General features: G+C 46.7%; 1 protein-coding gene across 7 annotated transcripts in view; it reads right to left on the reverse strand.

The window, feature by feature from the left end:
* The window catches only part of KMT2C (lysine methyltransferase 2C), a 2,745,351-nt gene that overhangs the window by 838,322 nt on the left and 1,881,569 nt on the right, over nt 1-25,460 (reverse strand). For all 7 annotated transcript variants that reach the window (XM_069647923.1, XM_069647922.1, XM_069647921.1 and 4 more), the window contains one exon: nt 7,825-9,504. In XM_069647923.1, coding sequence (XP_069504024.1) covers nt 7,825-9,504 — 1,680 coding nt within the window. The remainder of the gene's footprint in view (nt 1-7,824; nt 9,505-25,460) is intronic.

Raw genomic sequence — 25,460 nt, forward strand, 5'->3', positions numbered from 1 at the left:
AGACAACGAAGCGTTTCCATTTATTGGAGTAGCAATGTCTGGTGTTAGGCTTTCTTGCTACTCTAAGCATGTCCATGCATCTCTGAGGAAGTTGGCGGTGCCCGAACTCTGACTTCAGGAGCCAGTCCGCTAAGTTGAGAGTTTGCGGACATGGATGGAGTGTTTCCCCCTTGTCTTGTGATACCATGTTGTATGGGCAAGGTAGCTTCATCGGAGGAGAGATAGATATCGCCATCAGATGGGAGAACCAGGGTTTGCGGGCCCCCATTGGGGCCACCAGTATCATTGCGACTGGTTCCTGGTGTATTTTGTGCACTATCTTGTTGAGTAGGGGAGCGTAGACAATTTTCCCTGACCATGTTATCCAGAGACCGTTCCCACTTGGAGCAGTTCTGGGGGTACCCGGAGGCGTAATCTGGGCATTGTGCGTTCTCCAGAGTTGCAAACATGTGCATTCTCCAGAGTTGCAAACAAGTCGATCTCTAGGAAGCCCCATTGTGCGAAGCCGTTGGAGATGATGTCTTCGTGTAATCGCCATTCGTACTCTGTGGGTAGTGGGAAATCTCTGTGGAGCCTGTCTGCCAGAAGATTGAGTGTCCCTGGAACATGTTCAGACAAGAACATCATCTTGTGTTTGAGCGCACGCTTCCATGTGTTCTGGGACAGTTTGGATAGCCCTGGAGAGTGCGTGCCCCCGTTTGTTCAGATACATGGCCGTAGTGCTGTCCGTGAGGACTAGTACTGGCTTCCTCTGTAGTTGTGTTTGAAAAGCTTTCAGGGCTTTGAACACTGCTAACAATTTCAACAGGTTTATGTGGTTGCATGTTACTGCTGGGGGACCAGACGCTGTGCACCGTGTTTTGAAGGAGGAGAGCTCCCCACCCCGTGAGAGATGCGTCCGTGGCGAGAGTGGCTTCTACTGAGGGGGTGGTGAAGCTTTTCCCCTGTAAGAGGTTTTCCCCTCGACCACCACTGCAGAGAGAACGAGGGCTGCTGAGACAACCACTAGATCGTCCCATTGTCCGCTGGCCTGACACCATTGGCTGTTGCGCCACTCTTGCATGGGGCGCATGCACAAACATGCGTGTGGGACTAGGTAAATGCAGGAAGCCACCATCCCTAACAGTTGCATGGCTTTGCGTACAGTCACCTCGCGATTGGCTACCTAGTGAGGGATCTGAAACAGCATGTTTTGAACCCTCTTGTTGGAGGGGAAGACTAGGCCGAATTAGAGCCCCCAGAAACTGTTTGACTTGACTGGGGTCTAGGCTGGACTTTTTCTCGTTGATTGAGAATCCCAGATTGAAGAGTAGATCTACGGTCTTCTGAGTGTTGGATAGGTATGTTCCGTACAAATCCCCTTTTATTAGCCAGTCGTCGAGGTAAGGACAGACTGGAATGGACTGCCTGTGCAGGTGAGCCGCTACTACCGCCAGCACCTTTGTAAATACCCTTGGGGCTGAGGCAATACCGAATGGAAGGACCTTGAACTGATAGCGTTTGTCCTTTATCATGAACCTTAGGTACTTTCTATGCACTGGAATAATTGAAATATGAAAATATGCATCTTTCATGCCCAATGTTGCCATGTAATGCCCCTGTGTTAGCAGAGGTATTACTTCCTGCAATGTTGACATTTTGAACTTTTGAGACTTGACAAACGTGTTAGCTGGGCGCAAGTCTAGCCCAGGGCGCATGGCGAGATCCTTTTTGCGTACAAGAACGTACACTGATAACATACCCTAGTTTACCTGTAGAATGGGGACGACGACTTCTATTGCGCCCTTTTCTTGAAGGATCTCCACCTCTTGCAGCAAGATCTTCAGGTTTTGTGGATGTTGGTGGTCGGTATAGAGGTGGTCGGCTGAACTCGATACAGTAACCGTGGGTGACTGTCTTGAGCACCCACTGGACTGTGGTGATTCCCTCCCATGCATGAAAGAAAGAGGTTATTCATCCCCCGACCAAAGAGGCATGGGAGGGGACCTGGACTGGCAAGTCATTTTTGAGCTGAGGCCAGGCAGCCTCTTGGGTTGGAGTTTCTACCTCTTCCTCTGCCACGGAGCGGCCCGCTTTGTTGATATTGTCCCGTGGAAGTTGCCCCTTGTCCGGAGGACCAAGGTGTACTCCCGTTCCGTATTGATTATGGGGGGAATGTGGGAATGATTGTCCCCGAAAGGAGTGGCGAGAGCTACCCCCTCGCTGCCGATAGGGTCTTTGTGTAATTTGATTTAGAGACTTTAAGGTTACATGTTCCTTCTTAGCTGTCTCCAAGACCTCATCCACTGCCTTCCCGCCCCAACAGGTTAGTGTCTTCAACTGCCTTGTTAATAAGGGATGCCTGGGTCTCAGGCTTAAAGCCCAAATTCTTGAGCCATGCGTGCCGCTTAAGCAGGGTACCTTGGGCCAGATGCTGTTTCTGCAGCATCCAGTGTATTTTTGAGGATGTTCTGATTGACCTGACTCCCTTCCAAAACAACCACCAGAAGGCGTGATTGTGCCGGCTCTGGGACTTCTTGCAGGTCCTCCTGGAGCAAATTCAATTGGACATCGCTATAACTAGCGAGCAATGTGGTGTTGTTAGCTATCCTAGTGGAGTAAGCTGTCGATGCTGAAATGCGCTTGCCAAGGGTATATAACTTCTTGCAATCCTTGTCTGGCGGTGCCTCAGCCATAGACAAGGGTACTCCAGCTCTCTTCCTTTTAGTTGTGACTACAAATGAGTTGGGAGTGGCATGTCCTCAGATATATAGTGGGTCTGTTGGAGAGGGCCAAAAAAGTTTTGACTCGTGGATTTATGGCCCTTGTTTGGGACAGGGTCAACAAAGAAGGAGCGATGCGCCTCTTGATGGAATTTAATAGTGGTATCACTTGACCTGTGGATGGTTTTTCCTTTAAAATTTCCTCTACAAAGGCAGTGTCTTGTACCGCCATTGAGCGGCAATTTGAAAATGTTCAGCAGCCTTTTTAGGAATAGCAGTGAAGGCCATCTGGTCATCAATAGGTAAGGCTTGTCTCTGAGGCGGTGAGGACGGAGGATCTATAAACAAGGTGTCTGGATCTGGTGTAGTGGAAGGTGAAAGCCATGGTGCCTCGACTACTGTTTGTTCATCACCCCTGTGTGGACACTGGTCTGGGTCTGGTGACTCGTTAAAGGGATTCTCTCCCTGATCATAGGGGTTTTGATTGACTTCCTCAGGTTCTGACAAGTCAAACACCTCATCATGATGGAACTGACCTGAAGGTTTTTGAACTTTGGACAAAGTAGGGTAAGAGTCTTCCTCTCAGTCTTTTTGGGGTGATAAACCTTTCAGAAAAATCTACAAACTTGGAAAGCTTGTTCATGTATCCCTCAAACCCATCTCTGGTCCATAGAGATGACCTAGAGGGGTCTGAAGGGGGAAATGACTCTTTTTGAGGACTTGGGTCTCTAGGCAGTCGAGTTTTGTCTGCCAGTGTTTTAGATAGCGTCTGGGACCCATCTGAAGATTCTTTTCGACCACCTAGCCGTCTTGACTTGTCTTTCAAAGTGTCCTTTGGCTTATTTGCTGCCAATATGATGTTTGCGAGACTCTCTCATATCTCTGGCGTACCGGGAATGGATTTCGACGAGCCCGACTGCTTTGTCGAGGTCTTCGGCACCGAAAACTTTGGCGCTGATGCGCACTTATGAGGCAGTTTGGCGCTCTTATGGTGTTTGGTGTTGACACCCTTTTGACTTGAATTTCCCGACCCATGCCGTATCGACGGTTGAGGGGAGGACAGCCGATCATGGGGATCGGTGGGTTCTGTTGAAAGTTTCGATGTTCAAGTTGGCACCTGTGGCCTTCCCAACGAGTCTTTCGAGGAGGCTCGAGGGGTTGTGCGCTTATCTTTACGTGGTGTGTGTGTGTGTGTCCTTGTCACCGGGGTGTTGTCTCCCCATAGCAGAACCGGTGGCCTGCCTGATGGGGCTGGGCACCTCAGAACTTGCCTGTTCCGCAGAGAGGTCAATGGCCTCCACATTGGAGCCATGGACGTCGCTTACATCCTCGTCACTCGAGGCGCCTGCGCCGACAGGGGAGCGAACCTCGGCCTGCGGCATGGTGTAGGCCACACACCGCTCTGTCCGCTGATCTTTTATCATCTTCGGATGTAAAAGTTGACATGACTTGCAGGACTGCTCTTTGTGATCTCGAGGTAGACCCTTATTACACCTCAGGTGTGTGCCTTTCCATAAATATTTGCCGTTGCAAGAAGGGCAAAATGTATTACGAGTCCTGTTCATAGCTCAGGTTAAAAGCGACAACGAAACCATAAGGGAAAAGAGAGGGGAGAAGGAAATGCATTCTACGAAAGAATCAGAACCCCATGCTCCACTCTCCCTGCTGTATAGGCCTGGTCGGAGGGCCGAGGCCAGCGGTCGACAGCGTTGACCAAAGCACCAGCCACCGAAATCTGCAGTCGTCTTCAGCGTTGGTTCAGGAGTAGTCGTCTAAGGAGTGACGAATATTAAACGACCAACAGTCGTGGACAATGAAATAGAAACTTAATTTACGAGCTCCGCATAAGGTGACCAGCTAGCTGGGTGGGATAAAACAATCGGAGGGACCTCGACGAGTGAGGGATTTTTGGTACACTACACGTCACGTTAGGGATAGTGTTACAAGCACGCCCATGTTGATGTCCCCTTTTGATTCTCGAAAGATAAGATGCAATACTCAGCGATTACTACTAGACGTCGGACTATAAGAATAGCATGTGATTATAAGCAGATTCACAAGCATCAGAAATATATGTATGCTTTTTCAATATCCCAACAACAATATAGTAGTTTTCACAATTTCCTTTACTTAAGATATGTCACCCCAGCCCACTTACGCTTCTCCATTCCACCCCAGTACGTTTGTCGTGGGTGGCGTTCTGGGGTTTTGTGCCCGCAAGGGTCTGCTGCTTTGGTTGGTAGCCTCTGCGCTCCAGACTTCACAACCGCGCCACTCTCAGCGTCTCTGTGGCTTGTCATGCTCTGCAAATGCTTGCCGATGGGAGGTTTCAGGGCTCCTGCCTCTACGGGTGTCATCGTCGTTAGATGGGCCCCAGACCTACCACAGTGCTTCCGTGGTCACTCCACCTCATCGGATGGTCCCCCACGCTCTGTCCTGACAGTAGCTGTTCGGGTATCTGGGCCTCCGACATCTCACTCTCGCATTCTATGCTTCTGAGATTGCTCTGGACTGCTCCCTATTGGTCTCTTGAATGTGGCACTATTCAGACAATTTCCTACAGGATAAGCCTGTGAAGGCTAATATAACTTTGGGCAGCCTCCCGGAGCGCAGTCTCTGCACTGAATCCAGGAAATCCAGCAAATGACATTGATTATCAGGACAATGCAAAGTATATAACTGATAGATGCAGTGAACAACATCTAGGCACATACTGAAACCAACGTAACAGACGATATTTCATAGACAGGCACATGCATTACAATACAAAACACTTGGTGAGAGGGGTACCAAAAAGTCCAAATGGAAATTAACAAAAGCATGGCATGTGAATACCACAAACGGCTAGATAAAATGGCATGGAGACAGTGCAAATATAGAAATAAAACAGGTTGGTTTACCCATCAGCAGAGGTCGGAGGAATACAATAGTTCCTTACATCCGTACCACAACACCCAGTATGCCTACAGACCAAGTCATGGCACACATCCTCAGTGTGCATACATCCCAGGAGGCAAGCAGGATGGAACGAGTCACGGCACTATCTGACAAGGAAATCCCAAAGGTAGGGGGAAACCCAACAGCAATGAAGCGTTAGGACACAGCTGAGAGGCAAACCAAGTTATTATTAGAGAAAGACAAACAGAAGAATACAGTAATACAGAATGACAAGTGACAGATGTAATCAGTTGTAAGACAGAGAGCTCTCTCTGCCAGATTTAGGTCAGAGTGTTTCTTATATACCATGGCAAGTTTCCATGACATTTGTAGACATTTGGTAATACTAGGAAGCAGAAATTTGTGAAGAAGCCTTGCAGTTACATGCAGGGTACATTTTGTAGCAAGATCAGTACGCAACTTTGGTGTACACAACTGAACACTCCTTATAAGGTGGTATTTGTACACAGCTATGGAAAGTTACTGGGAGCTGGTGTCTCATGGGTCCCGAGGGCAGCATTAGGTCGTGGCCTGCCGAGCAAAGGTGTGGGCATGACATGAGAGCTGGGTGTAGCAAGAGGGATAAGGCTAAGCCATGGCGAAGGATCAGGGGTATAGCAGAGGAGGGCGATTGCTAGGAGGTATAGTATCAGGAAAATCCTGCTACATCAGCTCCATTCTGCTCTGCCCCTCCAAGGCATAGCTACGTCAGAGGGCTTCCTCTCAGTATGGCTCTCTCTCCTCCTTTTTGGTCCACTCATCCTTGTTACATACACGTTCGTTCTTAAAGAGATATTCCATTTTCCTTAAGGAGTAGTGGTTGATCCAGCACTGCCAGGAGCCAAACAAAAGGAGGGCAGGTTATCCAATACTGGAGACAGTCCCATATATGCAGATAAGGTGGCTTGCATATGAATATGAAGTTCCTTGTGGGAAACGGTCCTCGTCACCGGGGGAGTCACTCCCAGTGAGGTCCCACTTGCCCAGATCCCTAGAAAGAATCTTAAGGAGCAGGCCCATCTCCCTAGCCTCAAAAGGGGTGCCCCCCCCCCTCAACCCGGGCAGAAGGGACAAATAGTCTTGATTCACCAGAGTGCATATTGTATATGTATATCTCGTACTTTGAAGTGTAAATGAACTTTGAGTGTATTGTTTTAGTCATTGACATTCTGTACGTATTCTGTGCATATTAGGTTTACTGATATTCTATGTGTATTGTCCATGCTGACCAACATTTCAAGCACTTCTTTTGCCAACTTGCCCTCCAAGCACTTTGTAAATGCATATTTTGCTTGTACTCAGTGTATGATTGCACAATGTGTGCAATTAACTATGAGAGCTGCAATATGTATTTTCAGTGAACAGATATGTATGTAGGATATAGTTTCAAACCTTTCCAAACCGTCCCACAAGTCTCCTATTGAGGCGGCTATGCAACTCTAATACTTCAAACCCCACGCATAGTGGGCCAATACTTGTGTTAACTTGAATAATGTACCACTGTTGCACACAAAGTGGTGATCGCTTAGAACCTTAATTTCTTACTGTGGTAGAATTGATCACCACCTGCACAACCCCATCAACTTTGTCCTGCCTGAATGATGATCCACAGATGTGAAAAAAAAAAAGTCTGGGCTAGTTCATAAAATTTGTAGTAGTCAAAACAACAGTCCCCTCAATATAGGAGACATTGTTTGACAATCTTGGTTAGAATCTTAACTAGGGACTTCCAACACTATTCTACGATACAAATGCAATGCTTATAGGTCACAGCAGTTACAATAACAAGTTTAATCTAAATTATTTTTAAACACGAACAAAATGCAACCAAAGCAACAACAAAAAAAATATATTGGTTGCAGTAAGTCTTGGGTGTATACCAAATCTGATGAAGTTCGGTTGAACTATTTTGTAATCCCAATATAGACCAACAAACCTTTATATAAGAATATAAAAATGGTTTTGCCAAAATCGTCTTAACATTTCCTTCTCACCTCACAATATCGTCAGCATTTCCTCCATTGCATTAAGAAAAATAAGCACTTCAAAACACAAAAACATGACTTTACCAATAAAACAAACTCAAGTGCCAATCATCAATCTTTTCTTTTGATGCTTTTTTCAATAGATTCAATGTAGAAATATTTGGCATTTAAACAAAAAACAATTAAAAAAACAAATTTACCATTACTTCCAATGGATGCTTTGTCACGATGTATTTCTTATCTGTCAAACACTGCTCTTTTGATTGCATGCAATCCTCTGCTTTGTTATGTGAAACTGCAACTAACTTTTTGTTCTTCAGTAAGTGCTTCAACAATTCATTTCCTGATTCTGCTTTTGTCACTCTCCCATCTGTGGTGTGTTCAAGGCTCTGAGTTAATGATGAAAACGAGGGTGGGGTCTTTTCTTCAGTCTTCACATCATTCAGATTCTCCTCCTTGAGCTCAATGTGGAGAGGGCTGTGATCGCTGTCTGTAAACTCAAGCTTAATGTTGCATATTTTTCGAGGCTCATCAGTTGGGAGCATGACTGTCTCGGATGTCATATCAGCCTTTTGCTGCATTACACATTGGTGTACATCATTGTAGCGACTGTGCGATTGCAACTCCAAAGAAGACTGAGGTACCAAACAATTAGGTGTTGATGAACCCGGTTGTGCCCTTGACTCATGTTCTTTTTCATGGTGATCTGGTTCATTACGCACACTTATCGTTGGTGCTGAAGAGGTGTCTGAAATGCTAGGAGTTGGGGGAGCAGTGAAGTCAGAATGTGGGGTGGAGCAAGTTTTGGCTGAATCAATATCATGCTCCTTTTTCTTTTTTCTTCTTTTCTTTTTACCTTTCTCTTCAGGTATAATGTCAGAATACAATTGAGTGAGGGCCTGATTTGTTCCAGAGTAATTGGAAGCATTTGATATTGTAGCATCTTGACCATAAGAAAGCTCACTGCCATTCCCTGGAGGTGTAATAGGAATGCCTGGTAGAAATGGAAGTCTTGACACTAGAACATTGGTGCCAGAATCACTAGACTGGGACTGTTTCAATGGACTACAGTGTGAGCTTTCTCCCGGCACAGAGGATTGATCATGCCTACATGGGGAATGTCCTGCTTGTCTTGTTTCATTACTTTGCATGTAAACACGAGTGGGTGGTGAGTTTATTAATGCTGGCTGTATGCTTTGATGTGGTAAACCCTGAATAATCTGCTGATGTGGCTGAGGAGAAAGCTGTACGGCGATTGAAGGCTGAATGAAATCACTATGTAGCTCAGAAGTGAAGAATGGCATTTGATTTAGATGTCTGTCGTGTAGATCTGATCCCATCATGCCGTGTTGTTCCATTTCCAATCTTTGTTGCAAGGCCCTTTGTCGGTCTACCTCCTGCATAAGCTGAATCCTTTGCCTTTCCTGCTGCTCCCGTAAACGTTCTTTCCGCTCCCTCTCCTGAAAACTTTCACTAAATGGGTTATTGTCATCAAACTCGACCCGTGGAGGTGCATTGGACTGTGCATTAGCAACAGGGACTGAGGCAGACTGAGGGCTTTCTGGATTCTTTGGCATATGTGCCGCAGGCTGCAATATCATTGGGACATTTACAGGGATAAGGGTCCGGGGGGCATTGCTAGATTGCCATCCAGTCATACCTGGCATTATAAGAGGGTTTGGTTGCCCCGGATTGATAACTGAATGCTGCTGTACCATGGAGAAGTTCTGCTGATTTATTAAGGTTGGTGTGCTCTCCGTAGCTGCAGGTGGCGGAGTCTCAACTGCAGTTACTGAAGCATGTGCTGCAACTGTACACTGCTGTTGCTTGATACGATATTCTTCAATAAGCTCTGCATGTTCTTTTTGCTGCTTTCGAATCTGAAAAGAAAACATAGGTCATTACATACCTTAAAAGATTCCCCCCAGCCACTAAAACTGGCAAAAATAATTACATTTGCATTGGGGACCAAACCATGTATGTCGACATTTTAGTAGATCTGCAGGTCTGTGGATATTTGCAAGTAGACACACAACTCAACAGAAATACTCTGTACTGTGAAACAAATCTAACCCTTAAAGCCAAACATACTTATTTTGTAATACAATTTAGGTAAAGAACAAGCCACGATCTTTCGGAAGTAAACACGTGAAACTCGGGCGGAAAATGTTAAACCTAGTAATAGCTCATACATCAAATGCTTTCAATGTGTATTTAGACTTCAAATTGGTATAAAGCATAAATTAGCACCAGGGCTGGGTGCATGACCCAATCAGCTCAATCAAAACACAGTCCAAGGAGACTACAAGGGGGCGCGGACCAAGATGGCAGCTTAGGGAAGAAGCTCTGCCAAACACCGTCAGCCCCGAGATTGTGGCTTTCCCCCCAGCACCAAGTGCAATGCTATAAAGCACTGTCGAGCTTGGAGGAGTCAAGAGGCTGCCCCTGGAGTGGAACCGCTACTTGGGGCGGGCGCCGAAGCAGCCTACGACGTTGCATACCTCAACGGATAGGGAAGAGGTTGGAACCCCAGCCTGGTGGCGAGCGCAGAAGACCACACCTTTAGCCCCACTGGGGACCCTGTGGAGCTGTGATTGAGCTCAGAGTCTCAGAGGCAAAGGATCGGGAGGACACATACCCCCTCCCTCCATAGAGCTGGGGAGAGCGGGATGGTAGAGGACCCGCGCACAAGTGGAGCCCATTGGTAGGGAGGAGCGGGCCAGAGCGCTGGGAAGTAATACCCAGCATCCCGGCTGGGTGGAGAGGTGATGCCTCAAATGCAACCTGCCAGAGCCCCCCGGGGGACCCAGTGGAGCTGTGGCCTGCTCAGAGTGCCAGAGTCAATGGATCGAGAGGACACGCCCCCCTTCGCCTACAGATCGGTCGGGAGCAGGATGGCCGGGGACTAGGAAGCAAGTGGAGCCCTTAGGACATGAGGAGCAGGCCTGAGCTCTGGGAGGCAACACCCGGCACCCCGGCTGGGATGAGAGGAGACGCCTCTAGGTGCAACCTGGATTGGGAGGCCACTGAAGGAGAGGGGGACAGGAGGAGGCATCAGAGCAGTACCGCCCACTGGGGGACAAAATCCTGCCGTCTCGAGCAGAGCGAATAGGAGTTGGGCTTGCAGCTGGACACTCATCCCCCCCAAACCTCCCAGAGGGCATACATCCTCTGGAGGGGTTGAGGTGGGTGAGGCCTAGTAGGTTCCCGGAGCACAGAAGATGGACAGTCCGGGACAGAAATGGGGAAACATTAAATCTAAATCCAAGAAAGGCCCCGGGCCCAGAGTGGTGAAACTCACATACAATTGCCTCTGGGACAAGGCCCGTAAGTGCACCACGTAGTGAAACACGGGACCTGCAGAGCTGGGCAGAGGGGGACAGGATTTGGACAAGGAGGAGTTCTGGAGGCAAGTGGGCCACGTTGGACATCCGAGAAGGGGCCCTAAATATTAGCTCCCTCCGGGGAGCCCGGTGCCCTTCTGGTAGGATTTAGGCACAAGGTCACTAACTCGAGCCAGACTGAAATAAGTGGGGGGTAACGGCTCAGGGCAGACTCCCCCCACACTGGACGGTACAGAGCAGCTGCCCCCTGGAACTTTCGCAACACTGATCAGAGAGCTACGAAGGGCCCTCGCTGCCGGTACTTGGCCATAACAGGACATAGGGGGACACCCACAGCCTATGAACATCTGCCCCCAGTTACAGGGGTAAACCGCAAGTTTGACGGGGGTGACACTTGCCAGCAGAGGAAAATCAGGAAAGACACAGGTCAGATCAGATGTGGTCTGGCTGCGCCCTGCCACACTGGAGCGCCCACAGTGCCAGGCCCCACCGCTGAGGAGGTCAGAGCTGGGGATAGAATCCCTACAATGCTTCAGGAGGGAAGCATGCGGAGAACCGGAAGTGCATAGAAGCGGGGAGGATGCTATAGCGGAGCGAGGTAGCGCCCCCACCCCTCAACAGGGTGGACCTGAAAGAAACCTTCCAGGAAATTAAGGCGATCAGGACAGACATTCAGGCGTCTATATGCTACCTCAAGGGGAGGGTGGGCAAGCTTGAAGACAAAATGGAAGGAATGGAAAACAACCACCTGCAAGTAGACCTCCTGGATATGAAACACAAGGCAAGGCTAAGAGATCTGGAGTCTAGAGAAAAGGATACATTCCTGAAACTTGACGACCTTGAAAACAGAGAACGTTGAAATAACCTGCAGATTCTGGGAATTACAGAGCATAGAGGAGAGACTGCTGCAGATGTAGGGAGAACGGTCCAAGGTCTGATCAACTCCATTTTTCACGGAAGATGGAGGGAAAGATGTCCGGCTGGAGAGAGCCCACAGAGGTGGCGGTGGAGGAGGCAAGGACCCGAGGTCGATAGTGGTCCGCTTCCTAAAATACAGGGAAAAGATGGAAGTCCTGGAGAAAGCCAAACGTCTGGGTACCATCCAATTTGAGGGGTACACAGTAAAAGTGTTCCAGGACTGTCTGGTCTCACCTTATCCTGACACAAAGACTGCCGCCAACTGACCCAATGGCTCACAGAAAAGGGCATAAGGTACTGCTGGTCCTTTCCCTTTGCCCCGACCTACCAAAGAGGGGAGGTCGACTATAGGATTACGAGTGGCCAGGGGGTGCAACAAGTCCTCCACGCCTTGAAAGAGGGAGCATGGAGGGAAAGTCCCACTCTGGAGGTGGGTGAATCAGCAATGGAGCAGGCACAGGAAGGCTTCCGTAGTGCTAAGAGAAGAATGCTCGGAGAACGGAAATACAAGAAGCTCAATAACCCCCTGCGGGGAAAAAGGGCTGGATTATCAGACGACAGTCATGGTCTGAGGTGCACGGAGGCTTGAGGGGGCCCTTTGGGGTGAAAACTGACGGGGGAAAGGGAGAGCGTATGAGGGACGGTGGGTGAAGTTCTGACTACCCTTGATGGCCCATCAGCAGGTGGACATCTTGAAAGGTGGATGGCATAGCTCTCAACTCACACGCTTTTGGCGGGTGTCACCCGCCTTCTAAACAGCTGACTCACCCGCCAAGCCTCCTGCACGCCCATTCATTTCAATGGGCCTCTCACCCGCCAAAAATAAAATCGGGTGTTTTCACCCGCCTTTGTGACACAAATGGTTGAGAGCTATGGGATGGGGATCCTGGGGGGAGATGGGCTTATGAAGGGGGTGCTTTGGTTGGGGTCCCTGAACATCAAGGGACTGAACTCACCTACAAAGCGATCCTTGTTGGGAAAGGAATTCCGGAATAGGGGCCTGAATGTCCTGCTTGTGCAGGAGACAAGGTGGATTTGACGTGACAAAAGGCGCATCTCCGGGGCGCAAGTTGGGCGGGTGTTCTGGTCGTCAGGGGTGGTCAAGAAAGAGGGAGTGGGTATCCTCTTCAGTCGGCGGATTCGGCTGGGGGACGCACGGATCTGGAGGAAGGCAGTTGGGAGAGCCATTATGGTCACAGGGACGATGAGGGAGTTTTGGTGTCCTTCAACACAGTATACGTCCCCAATGTGGGACAGTCAATTTTTGGTGGAGGTTATGAGGGAGATATTTTCCCGGGCAACAGACCTCTTTCTGTTAGGCGGGGTCTTGAACATGAGGACGGATAGAGTTATGGACCACAGCAAAGGTGGGGGCCATACAGGAGGGGAGGATATATCAGGGGGATGGCAGTCTCTTGGCTTATATGACCGATCAGGGATTGTTTGACATTTGGAGGGAATGAGAGGATACATCTTCTACTCCCCAGTGCATGGATCTCAGATGCGAATCGGCTATTGGTTTGTGCACTGTCAACATGCGCAGAGGATAGACGGTAGTGAGATCATTCCCGTAGGCTGGCCTGACCACGACATGGTACAAGTGGGGTTAGTGTTGACTGGCCTTAGGGCTAGGGACTCATTATGGCGCTGCAACAGCATGTTACTGAAAGACGTAGCCTTTAAAGGAGAAATGAGGGGAACTATAGAGCAACACTGTTTAATGAAGGGGAGGTTGAATTGCGAACGTCTTGGAGGCGGCTGAAGCCACTTGGAGAGGACTCATGTTAAGGGAGGGTGCAGCTAAGAAGAGGGTTAGGACCCTCTAGCTGGAAAAGTTGCAGGGGGAAATTCGGGTGTTGGAGGCAGGAGGTACAGAGGGAGGCAAGAAGTACAAGGACAATTTGAGAAGGACAAGGGAAAAACAGGGGGAGCAGAGGGAATTGGAGGTGGGGAAGGTGGTCTCTGGTTTAGAGTTTCTTAAACAAAGGTATTATTGGAAGGGAGACTAGGCTGAAGCTTGTAGATCCAGAGGGGCAGGCACACTCTACAACTGGGGGCATCTCACAGGAATTTGCAGCGTTTTATGAGCAATTGTATCGAGGGGAGACGGGGGCAAGGAATGAGGAGTTGGATAGATATTTGACCGAGGTCCCCCTTCCAGTTCTCCAGTACAAGGAGGTCGAGATCTTGGATAGGTCGATTACGCAGGAGGAGGTTTTGAGAGCTATTAGTGGCCTGAAGCTGGGTAAGGATCCCAGGGATGAGGACTATACAGTAGGATTTTACAAGCAGTTATTTGATTACCTGGCCCTCCCCTTGGCCAGGTTGTTTAATAATATCCTGGATACAGGGAGGGCTGCTCCATCGTTTGGCAGAGCAGCAATAACGGTCATCCCCAAGGAGAGGAGGGACCCCAGGAAGTGTAGATCGTACCGCCCTATTTCCCTTTTGAATGTTAATGTGAAGATTTTTACTAGGATTCTGGCCACTAGAATGGAGGGTTTTATGCCAAAACCTGTACACTCAGATCAGGTGGGGTTGATCCAGGGAAGATGCAGACAATGCGCAAAACGAGGAACCCGATTTGAAATTGTACTATATAGAGGCCCAGCTTCGGGCGATGGTCCCCCACCCGAGGGAAGACTCGGAGAAACATAGGGTCTTCCTGGAAAATTGCCATATGCGCCCAGCGACAGCAGGGGAGTGGCTATCGGTCCCTAGGAAACAACTCCTGAGGAGAATTAAAGACCATCCATTTATGGGGGTTTACTGGTAAGTTTTGCAGCAGGGCTCTAGGACACAGACAATCACCTTGTGGCCCTCCCAGATGAGTAATCTTTGTGCCCCACCGGTGCGGGATGAAATACCCGAGCCAGGATGGTACCAGGCTTGGTTTGAGGCCAGACTCTCCAGAGTGGGACAGTTCTGGGCACAGAGGAAATTCCAAGGGCTGCAGGAGTTGGAAGCAGGTCTGGGCATCTGAAGGTTACCAGTGCTTTTATACCTCCGGCTGAAAGGAATTTTCACCGCAGAGAAATGGAGAGAAGATTCACAGGGACCTCACCACTGTAGAGAAGATTCTTGACGGGCATACAGAAATGAGGCGGCTAATAACACGGCTCAACGGATCCCTGATGAAGAAAGATGGGGCCGCAGTGAGGGGCCTCTGGAAAAGGTGGCAACGGGATCTAGCCATGGAGTTGGATGAACACCTTTGGCAGTTAATGCGTAGACACGCCTTTAAAACGTCTTTCATGCCAATATAAGCTTCATGGCGTGAAGCTATTGCATCGCTGGCAATATGACCCCTTGAAATTATCTAAAATGTACCCGGAGGTGAACCCTCAATGTTGGCATGGTTATGGGGCTAGAGTGGACTTTTGGCACATGTGGTGGGGTTGCCCGAGGGTCCAGGTGTATTGGACGGAATCTCTGGGATGGATAAGAGATGCGGGGGGTGGAGGGGACTGGGAGTGTGAACCCATGTTAATTCTGTTTGGGCTGGTGAAGGACTGGGAACCATGGCGCACCCTCCCCTCTTTGGTCCACTTTCTCTTATTAGCAGCAAGGGCATGTCGAGCTTAACCAGAGTAACCTGGATTTCGAATCACCAAAAGAGGGCTCCGCCCTGCAGTTGTGCTGTATACCTTCAATGTTTTTCTTGAAAATAATCAAAAATTCAATTTCCCAAAAAAAATAAAAAAGTCCAAAACTAGTTATCTCAGCCCATGTTGGCAGTGAGCTATGAGCTCCATGCATAGGCCCAAATCAAAATCCTTCTTTCAGCGCTCTTCTGCACCCCACCTCCAACCAAAGCTGTACTCCATTACCTGCACTTCATCCTGCCCCACCAATCCCACTTATCAGAGGTTAGTCTTCCGTCTCATCTTGCATCTCTGGACAGCGCTGCTTTATGTTCCAGCCCGCCGTGGATCCCCTCTTCAAGTTCCATTTGGAGCCCGCTCCATTGAAGACATATCCAAATAATGTAAATGCTTGCCGGGTATGGTTCAAGTTACTTACCTGTAACTATTGTTCTCCAGCATGGGTCTGGCATGGATTCACAATTTCATGAATATTCCCTCTCAGGCCGGGAATCCTCGGTAAAAGAAAAAAAAAACTTTCACTTTAAAACTATTTCTCTTCTAAACCAATCACTGTCCTCCGGTTCAAACTGCCCCCAACCAATGATAGTCCTCTCCCCAAGCTCCACCCCTGGTGGCCATATTCAGATTTGTACCGCACGCTTCAGTGTTGGGAGTCCTCTTAGTGCTCTCCAAGCTTTTTCCTATATATTTCGAGGCTTTGGAAACAAATGTAAACATTTTTGACTGATTTCTGAATGTATCTTTCGACCGTAGGTCGATAACCGGCAGCGGGGTCCCGCTGTAGTTAAAGATAAAGCTTAATCCTTGGTACCACCGGACGAGGAGGGGAAGAAACCTGACGATATGGGGAAGAGGATTTTTTATACGGATGTCAGCACCATTAAAGCTGCTAATGCACTGGCCATTTTAGCTCTGGTATAAGCTGAGCCCCTTACTGGACTTCCTACCAGACAAAAAGGCAGAAGCTCTTGAGTTGTTCGAGGAGGGGAAGGCAGCCTCACACCACGCCATCACAGTGATTGTGGACATCGCAGACACAGGTTTCCGTCAGATGGGAAACAGTGTCTCTTTGTCGGCAGGATGGCTGAAAGCCAACAACTTCAGGCCGGACCTTCAGTCTAAGGTATTGGATATGCCATTTGAAGGGAGAAGAACCTGTTTGGAAAGGCGGTCGACATGTCTCTTCAACTCATCAAGACTGACACAGACGGCGCCGTTCACGGGCAGCCCGCAGCAACGTCGGCTGTCGCCCTTTTGTTCTTCAAGGGGAAAACCTGGCAGGTCCTCCAAGAGCTACAACACCTCTTATTGGCAGCCTTCACACCCCACGACGCTGGATGTATACAGAGGCCGATTGCAGGCTTATGGCAGCGGCAGACAGCACTGGCACCGCCCACAGTGCAGGCCCCCCCCCCCCCCCCCCGACACCTAAGCAGAACTAAACCGGCCGTGGACTTAGGCCCCCACTCGTGCACCTCAGTCAGAGGCCAGCTGGCAAAGTTAATCAGCACGTGGAAGGCCATCATCACTGACAGATGGGTGTGCAGGGGCACACCTTGGAGTTCCAACACAGGAGACCTCATATTCCCCCTGTAGCTCGATAAGGACAGCAAGTAGCACAGCTATTACTGGAGTTCCAGGCCATGTAAAATAAAATAAAATTAAAAAAAGGGTTCAATAGTACCCGTTCCCCAGTTCCTCCGGGGTGTGCTCCAGATACTTTCTGGTTCAAAGACGATAGGAGGGTGGAGGCCGATCCTGGACCTGCGACGCCTAAACAAGTCCCAGAAGTTAAGGATGGTCACTTTTTTTTTTTTTTTTTGTAAAACTACAGCCTAATACATGTTTTATGATAAGGCTTTTGTTACATTCTTCCACGCTTCATCCTTATTCCTTGTTACTGCTGCTTGCCTTTGGTTATGGTTTGGCAACTCTCTTGTCTATGTCCCAGAATTCCTGATTTGGCAACAGCATGTCCATGTAATTTATTACTGCACAGACTAGCTGTATATTTTCGCCCGATAACAGATTTTTCCACCATCTGTCGATATCATTCCTCAACGGAGTGAACTGGTGTATTTTACGCTGAGAGATTGTTCCTGTGCACTCTGTTATAAGGTGTTTGGTGGTTTCAATCCCATCTTTACAGAATCTGCAGGAACTGTCCTTTATTTTTGTGTTTTTTTGTCTCTTTAGTGTTTCTTTTGTTCTTAATATGTTTAGTTTCAATCTTAGAAACTGCATACGATGATACTTTGAAGGGCATCGTGTCAGGAATCGAGCTGGCATGTTTAGTTTATTTTCGATTGGCCCTAGACTTGCCATTGATTTGAGTGAATCTCGCGTTTCTTTGTTAATTATCCAGGACCATCGTTCAAACTTTTTTTTGCGATTTGAGGTGTATTCAACAGTTCTGTTTCTTTAATATCAGCTGCGGTTAGGATTTCCATTAGTTTGGAGTTCCATTTAGTTGTCAGATTTATTTGAGTTCCAGTTTCCATTTTGAAGATCTCATATGCTGGAATTGGGGGGTTCAGATTCATTTTCCTCCATGTTGTGAGCGATTTCCATATAACTTTCGAGTGTAACGAATTCAGTGATAATTCGTGCCTTACTGCGGCAGCGTGGACACTTTTGGGTAGATTCAACACTCTACGCCAAAATATGCTTTCCAGCAGGTGCCATGTTGTTTCTGAGATGTTCCACCCAGCTTCCGCTCCGAAGGTTATTGTTGGTACCACTTTTTGTGCATAGAACAATATAACAGGAGCCAACGAGAATTTACCGTATTCTCTCTCTAGTTTTGCTCCTTGCAGCGCCAGCCTTTTCATGCGATTTTTTAGATCTTCAATCCATGGTCCTTCACTGATGGAGTTATTGAAGCGTATTCCTAGATATTTTATGGAAGTTACTCTTTCTATTTTTTCACCGTTTATGGACCATGAAAAATCTCGGTCTTTTCTGTTACCTTTAGAGCCAATTTCTAGAATCTTGGTTTTGGCCGTGTTTATTTCGAGGTCATTCATTGTCAGGTAATTATACAATTTGCTTAACAATCGTTGCAGTCCGACTTGTGTACGATCCAGTAGTACTAAGTCATCGGCATATGTTATGCAGGAAATTGGTGTATTGTTCAGTTTTGGAGGAAATGAGTTGACGTCTCTCAAGTGAATTGGTAGGTCTGCTATAAACAATTTAAATAGCTCTGATGCCAGAGGACACCCTTGTTTTACCCCCTTCTCAGTTTCGATGGTTTCTGACATTTCTCCATTATTGCTTAATCGCACACGTATTGATGTATTAGTATGGAGTGCTATGATAGGTTCAAGTAGATTGGCCGGACATCCCCATGAGATAAGTTTTTGCCATAGCCTTCTGCGATTTATTCCGTCGAAGGACTGTTTCATATCAATAAAGGCTAGAAACATCCGTTGACCTGCTTTGATGGTTTCCATTTTTAATATGCTTAAGATGCAAAGATTTGCGTCCACTCCGACGCCAGCAGTGAATCCCGTTTGTCTTGGGTCTACAATCATTTCATCATTTGCCCATTTTGCAAGTTTCTTTCTCAAGAAAGATCCACAAACCTTACCTATGGTATCTAAAAGAGCGATTGGACGATAGTTATTTGGATTGTCCCGGTCGCCCTTTTTATGGATTGGCACCACTATGGCTTTTGACCAAGACTCGGGTATTTGTCTGGTTGTAGCGAGTCGAGTAAAGAGAATTTCGATAAAGACTGACCATTCCACAACGTTTTGTTTTAACATTATGTTTGTGATCAGGTCTGGACCTGGCGCCCGGGAATTTTTAAATTTGGTTATTGCATGTGCGATCTCGTGTGCGTCTATTTTTAAGTCCCAGTCCTTCGTTTTAGTGTTAAGTTCTATTGCTGGTTCCCAATAAGATCTTTTATATACCTTTGTAAAATGGTCAACCCAAATGTTTCCTGCTAGACCGTTTACAATTGTTGGTTGGAATTTCAGGGATCCAGCATTTAATATTGACCATATGTCTCTGGAGTTTTTCTTTAGCATAAGTTTCATTATATTTTCCGCACGATCTTGGTCAATGATTGCTTTCTGTGATCTAATCCAATTCCTATATTGTTTGCGCCGATCTTTTATACTTACTCGAGCATCACCCGTTTTGTGATTTTTTTTCAGTTTTCTCACGTCACTTCTTAGTACTTTTTTAGCGTCTTGGATCACTTTGCTGAAATTATATTTGTGTGTTTTGCCAGTCGTGCTTAAATGGTTTTTTACAAGGTTTAATAATAATGGAGCATATTCACATGTACCTTGGTCCTCTTGTCTACAGAATGTTTCAGTAACTTGTCGTATCTGCGGGCCAGTTATTCTCAGTCTGTTGCCAGTCGGGTTTACTGTTAACTGGGCTATTTTCGGCTCGCTCATGTTCCAAGAAACCCGCCAATTTAGACGCATCATCTCGTGATCACTCTTTCTTGTTGTGATCACTTCTATGTCAATTAGTTTTCCGTACATCTCTGCTGACGTCCAGATATAATCTAGGGTTTTCGCTGCACCTTTGAAGATACCTCTCCAAGTGCATTTTGCCGGAATGTCTCCTTTGATGTTTCCATTTATCATTCCCAGGTCTCGATTTGACATCATATTTTGCCAAGCATTTGCTCTTTTACATAATTGTTTTTTTGGAATTCTTAGATTAGTTTCTGAAGTTTGGTCCCATTTAAACCATGCACAATTCAAGTCTCCACAGCAGATGATCCATACTTTCCTATGATTTAGAATAACATTGTCTATGAGCTCCAGCACTGACTTTATGAATTTGTCAGTTGCAATTTTAGCTGGATTCCAATAGCAGTTAATTATTAGCATGTATTCACATTGCTCTTTGGTTGGCAGATGGTATTTTATTAGTGTACCTTGGACAAAGGGATTTGGGTTATGGGATTGTACTGGTGTCCATCCTTTGTTAATTCGAATCATGGTCAAGAGTCCCGAGAAGGGGCGACCGGTTCTGTTTTTTCCAGCAGGATTAAGGAATATGCTAAAACCATCTTTTGATGGTTTATTACGTAACCAAGTTTCCTGCAAGCAAATGAATATTGTTTTTTCGGACGAGACAGGAAATTCTTCAAACAAGTGTGTAAAGCCACGTGTATTCCACGATAAGAGGTTTCCTTGTCCCTCTTGTCTTTTCAATCATTGCTAATTTGGCTGTCTTTGTATTCCTTGCTTTGTTTGAATATTGGCCAATGACTGACGTAGTGCGTTGATTTTAGATTCCATTGTAAGGGTGTCCTGCTCGTCATATTGGCTTCTTTCCTGCTCAGTGCTTTCTGGAGGTTCTACCGTCAAGTCAAAGCCAAATGCCAGAAGTTCGTCTGAGGCATGTAGAATTGTGGATCGCACTGCATTTGAGATAATGTGCAGTAGCACCTGATCGGTGGAGTTTTCAGAAGCATATTCCACTATTTTGATGTCATCCGTATGAATGGTCCGTAAGGAGGGTATGCATTGGAATAGTTTCAGCACATTTGTCCGATTTAAATTCATCTCATGTTCGTCTGTATGAATGTTTTGAAGTCGAAGCTTCATGATTTGGTTGCCATTTTTCTTTTTCTGATACTGTTGTGTTTTTGATATATAATGCACAGTTTGTTTCCTTTGATTTATTGTTAATTTTGGATTTAATTTGTTTGCAGCTTGTGCTAATATTCCTTCTTTCTCTAAATTTGATTTGCCCATCATTTGAGGCTTTGTGTTGTTTTCATTGGTTCTTCGAATTGGAACCCTTTTTGGAAAATTTTGTTTTTGTTGATCCTCGTCTTGCCATACGTTTTCAAACACGGCTGCGTCATCATTTCTGTCGCTATTATGCGAATATGTTGACAGGTTGCAAAGCTCTATTGACTAGGTTGAGATGATTTGTGCTGTGCTTATTCCTGAAGTATCTCCCCGCATACGTTTCCTACATGGGCTCCTCTTTTCGGTGTTTATGGAGATGGCTTGATTTTCTGACGTTGTTAGTTTTCGAATTTCCTTCTCTGCTCGTGCGAATATTGCTGGTCGAGTTGGTAATGGCATATTCCTTATAAATTTTTTTGTATTTGCAGATCTTTTCCACTTATTTCTGACTAGGGTGGTTGCGGAAAAAAGTGGGATCTTGGGAACATCATTTGTTGTACTATCTTTGGATTGTTTTTTTGAGGCTTTTGTTGTTTCATCATGTACGCCAGTGAAGATTTTAAAGGCTGATTGTTTGGCAACTTCTCCAAGAGTGATCTGAGAGAGATCTGGAAGTGTTTCTGTCATCAACTCTTGTTGTTTTTTCATTTGCCGGCTATTTGTCCTGTTCTGTGATAATTCTAAGGTTGATTGGTCGCAACTAGGTGCACGTACGTTTAGTTGTGACTTGTCATTTTTGACTCTTGTTTCCTGAGACTTTCCTTGTACTTCTGGTGGAGTTACTGAAGTAGACTGATATCGTTCTTGTCTCATCCATTTCACCGCTTCTAGCAGTCCTATGGACAAGTTGTCATTGTCACAGTGATATCTTGCTGCTAGGTCGCCAAGGCGCATTTGCCAATTTGCAGATACGTCTGCCTCTTTCTCCATTTGGCTCTGGATAAAAGATGTAAAACCAGACAATTTTTCTATCTTTTCCATTAGGTTGGTTAGCATTGCGCCTTGGTCTTTAATGGTTTCATTTAGGGATTCATATAATTTTACGAAGGGGATCATAGCTAAAGATGATGCTGCTAGTACATTGTTATGTATTTGCATGGCAGCCGCTGCTGAAAGGCTTGATTTCGTGGCTGCCTCGCTAGAATCCCTCCTCGCCGTTGTTTGTAGATTAAATGAATCTACATTTGTGAGAGTCAAGGGAGTGTTCACTTCCGTAGGTTGTCGTTGTTTCGATTTTTCCAGGACGGGTGTCCTTGCGTGCCATCTTGGTGTGCTTACTTTGTTTCCTTGTTTATCGCTATTTTCGTTAGTGTTTAGGGATTGATGAGTTTTGTTTGATGTTCCATTTGATTTAGAAGGTTCCTTGTTTGTTATGTTTTTTGATCCCAAAGCGGTCGGCCTTTGAGAGTTTGTTTTCCCTAGGCGTACAGCAAGTTGTGAGATAGCATCCCCTGTTGCTTCGTCCAGCATTTCGGATCCCTGTTCAGATCCATTTATCAAGGCGCTTTTCAAATTAGTTTTTTCTTGTGTGGAGATGGTGTTAACATCTGACACTAGTTTACTACTAGCATAATTAAAGGTTTTTCCAAGTTCCATTTGATTATTGTGCTCCTTAGAGTTTTGAGATTGAGTCTCAACTGGTTGAGTTATTTGCTTTATGTTCATTGTTTGTGTGTTTTGAGGGATCTCCGTTATTGACTCAGGGTGTAATATTTCTAATAAGTCTACGTCAGGGATTTCAAAGGGGGTGACAAAGTCTTCTATGCATTCAACACTTTGAGTTTTGTCAGCCTCGCTGATGTCATGCGGGATCGGCACTAGGTCAGACAAGGACAATGGTGCCTTAAATTTATTCCCGCTTTCCTTAGGTAAATCTTTTGATGTAATTAAGTCAATGGCATTCTCCGAGTGTGGAGTTGTTTCAAGCATTTTTTGCTGATTCATGTCGCTGTCTTTTTCATGCGTTTCGCTCTGTTGTAAGTGGCCATTTGGTGGAATGGCTTCAATATTTCTCTCGTCATCCGACGGAGCAAAGTCTATTTGAAAGGGTAAGGGGAGTTGCTCACCACATCCTATGTTGTCATTGCCAGTCACCGTGGAGTCTGTTTCGAGGTCTACAGCCGTTTCCCCGACTACATGAGTGATGACTTTTTGGATTTCTGCGCCTGCCTTTGCTAGCGACCAAGGATTTATTTGTCGTCGCTGTTGTATAGTTTTTGTCCTTGTCTGTGGACCTTGTTTTGTCGTCATCCTTGTGATCTCACAACCTACAATGCAGTTTCTCTACACGTAAGTGTTTGAAAATTAGAGTTGTATGTGCGGATATTGTTAATATGTTCGTGCTACCAAACACTGAAATTTTATCTAGATATTCCTGTGCCTTTGTTCTCAGTAGGTTGCAAATTAGCACGATAGAGCACTTACTTATGGATCCTGTGGCAGGATTGAAATGTCGATGAACTGGACTCAGTGACTTCCGCTCACTAGTTCCAGGAGCAAGCCTCCCAGAGCCGAACAGCAGCAAAACAGCACAGCAAGCGGCCTTGTCACCACCGGGCTTAACGCCGCGAGGGTGACTGAGTCTGGCCTTTGAGGTGGTTCAGAGTCCCGTGATGACCACGTGACCGGCAGCAGTCTCCGCCCCCTCCAGGGAACGGACGTAGGACAGCAAGAGTCTCCTGACTCGCAGTGCTGTGCAGGTGAAGAATTAGCAATGCGAACGCACGTTCGTTTTTGAAACAAAAGTACAGCTGTAGCAGCAAAAGCACTTTGCAGCACATGCTCGGCCAATTGGAGAAAGTAGAGTTCCTGGCGTTGCTGGATCTAGAGGATGCATACTTCCACATCCTCACCCATCAGAAGCACTGCAAGTTCTTGCGGTCCGTGGTCCAGGGGCAGCACTGTCAGTTCAAGGAACTTCCCTATGGCCTGATATTGTCTGCAAGGGTCTTCACATTGTGTTTGGCCCCAGTGGCAGTGCAGTGCATCATCATCTCAATGGCATCTACGTCTACTCTTACTGGACGATTGGCTGGTTCGATCCCGCTCTAATGCTTTGGCGAGTCAGCACATGGCAAGGACCGTGCGTCTGCTGACAGATCCGGGAGACTCCATAAACTATCCAAAAAGGCTTTCCCCAGAAAGGCCCCAGGATCTGTGGAACTGGGCCATTCCTTAAGACAGGTTTCTCGTCCCCTTTCATCTGGCGGGCACCAAGAACACCATTGCAGATTCGCTCAGCAGGGAACTACGTGCTTGCCACGAGTGGGAGCTTCAACAGGATCAGGTGGATATTCTATTCCAAGAAAGCGGACAACCCCAGATCAATCTCTTCACGACAGAGACAAATTCCAAGTGTCAGAAGTTCTCCAGCAGGTTCCCACAGCCAAGGAACATGGGGGATGCGTTCTCGTTCCCATGGGAGGGACTGTTCGTATCCACTTTTCCTCCTTTCCCGCTTCTGCTACGTGTGATCAACACACTCAGAGAATGTCACTGCAGAATGAAACTAATTGCGCCGGCGTGGCCGCAGCAAATCTTGTATTGAGACCTGCTACGTCTGTCGGCGGTTCTGCCCATCAAGCTGCCACTACTTCTGGACCTTCAGGGCAGTATGATCCAGAGGACAGTGATTGGTTTAGAGGAGAAATACAGTTCAAAAGTGAAACTTTTCTTTTACCGAGGATTGCTAGCCCGACGACTGGGAGTATTCATGAGCATGTGAATCCATGCCAGACCCCATGCTGGAGATTTTATTTTTACCAAAAAAATGTTCACACAATTAGCACCTCCGGGGTTGGCCCATGATGCTAACAATAGCACCTGTGGTGGGCCTCATCGTCCGGTAACAGCAACAGGCCCCAACCATTAAAGATCTAGCTTTGTTTAGCCTATAACGTGGGCCCTGTAGACCATTATTGGCCAATCAAGCCCACCCCTGCGGGTATTATGGCATAAGTAATGACCACATGCATTTGTGGGTTTATCAATTAACTACAAAGTAACATGGAACAAAACCGGATAGGAAAGCTTCTTAAGAAATAAACACAGAAAAGCGGCAAATATTTTGATTACTAATCACTTCATGTTTGTTTTAACAAAATGTTTGAGTACATTTTACCTTACATTGATAATCGTGAATGACGAAAGCAAGAGAGAAATCTGAATATAAAAAAAGAACAATCCTGAAGGCCTTTTTCCCTCTTTCTAGGAAAGTTTAATCTGGGTGTTCTTATAGTGCGCTTCCCCCATCCCCAGACACCCATGTCTCCAGACCACACTGCTCCTGCATTCC

Source organism: Ambystoma mexicanum, chromosome 2q (genome assembly GCF_040938575.1).
Source record: "Ambystoma mexicanum isolate Mex_15411 chromosome 2q, UKY_AmexF1_1, whole genome shotgun sequence".
Classification (NCBI taxonomy): domain Eukaryota; kingdom Metazoa; phylum Chordata; class Amphibia; order Caudata; family Ambystomatidae; genus Ambystoma; species Ambystoma mexicanum.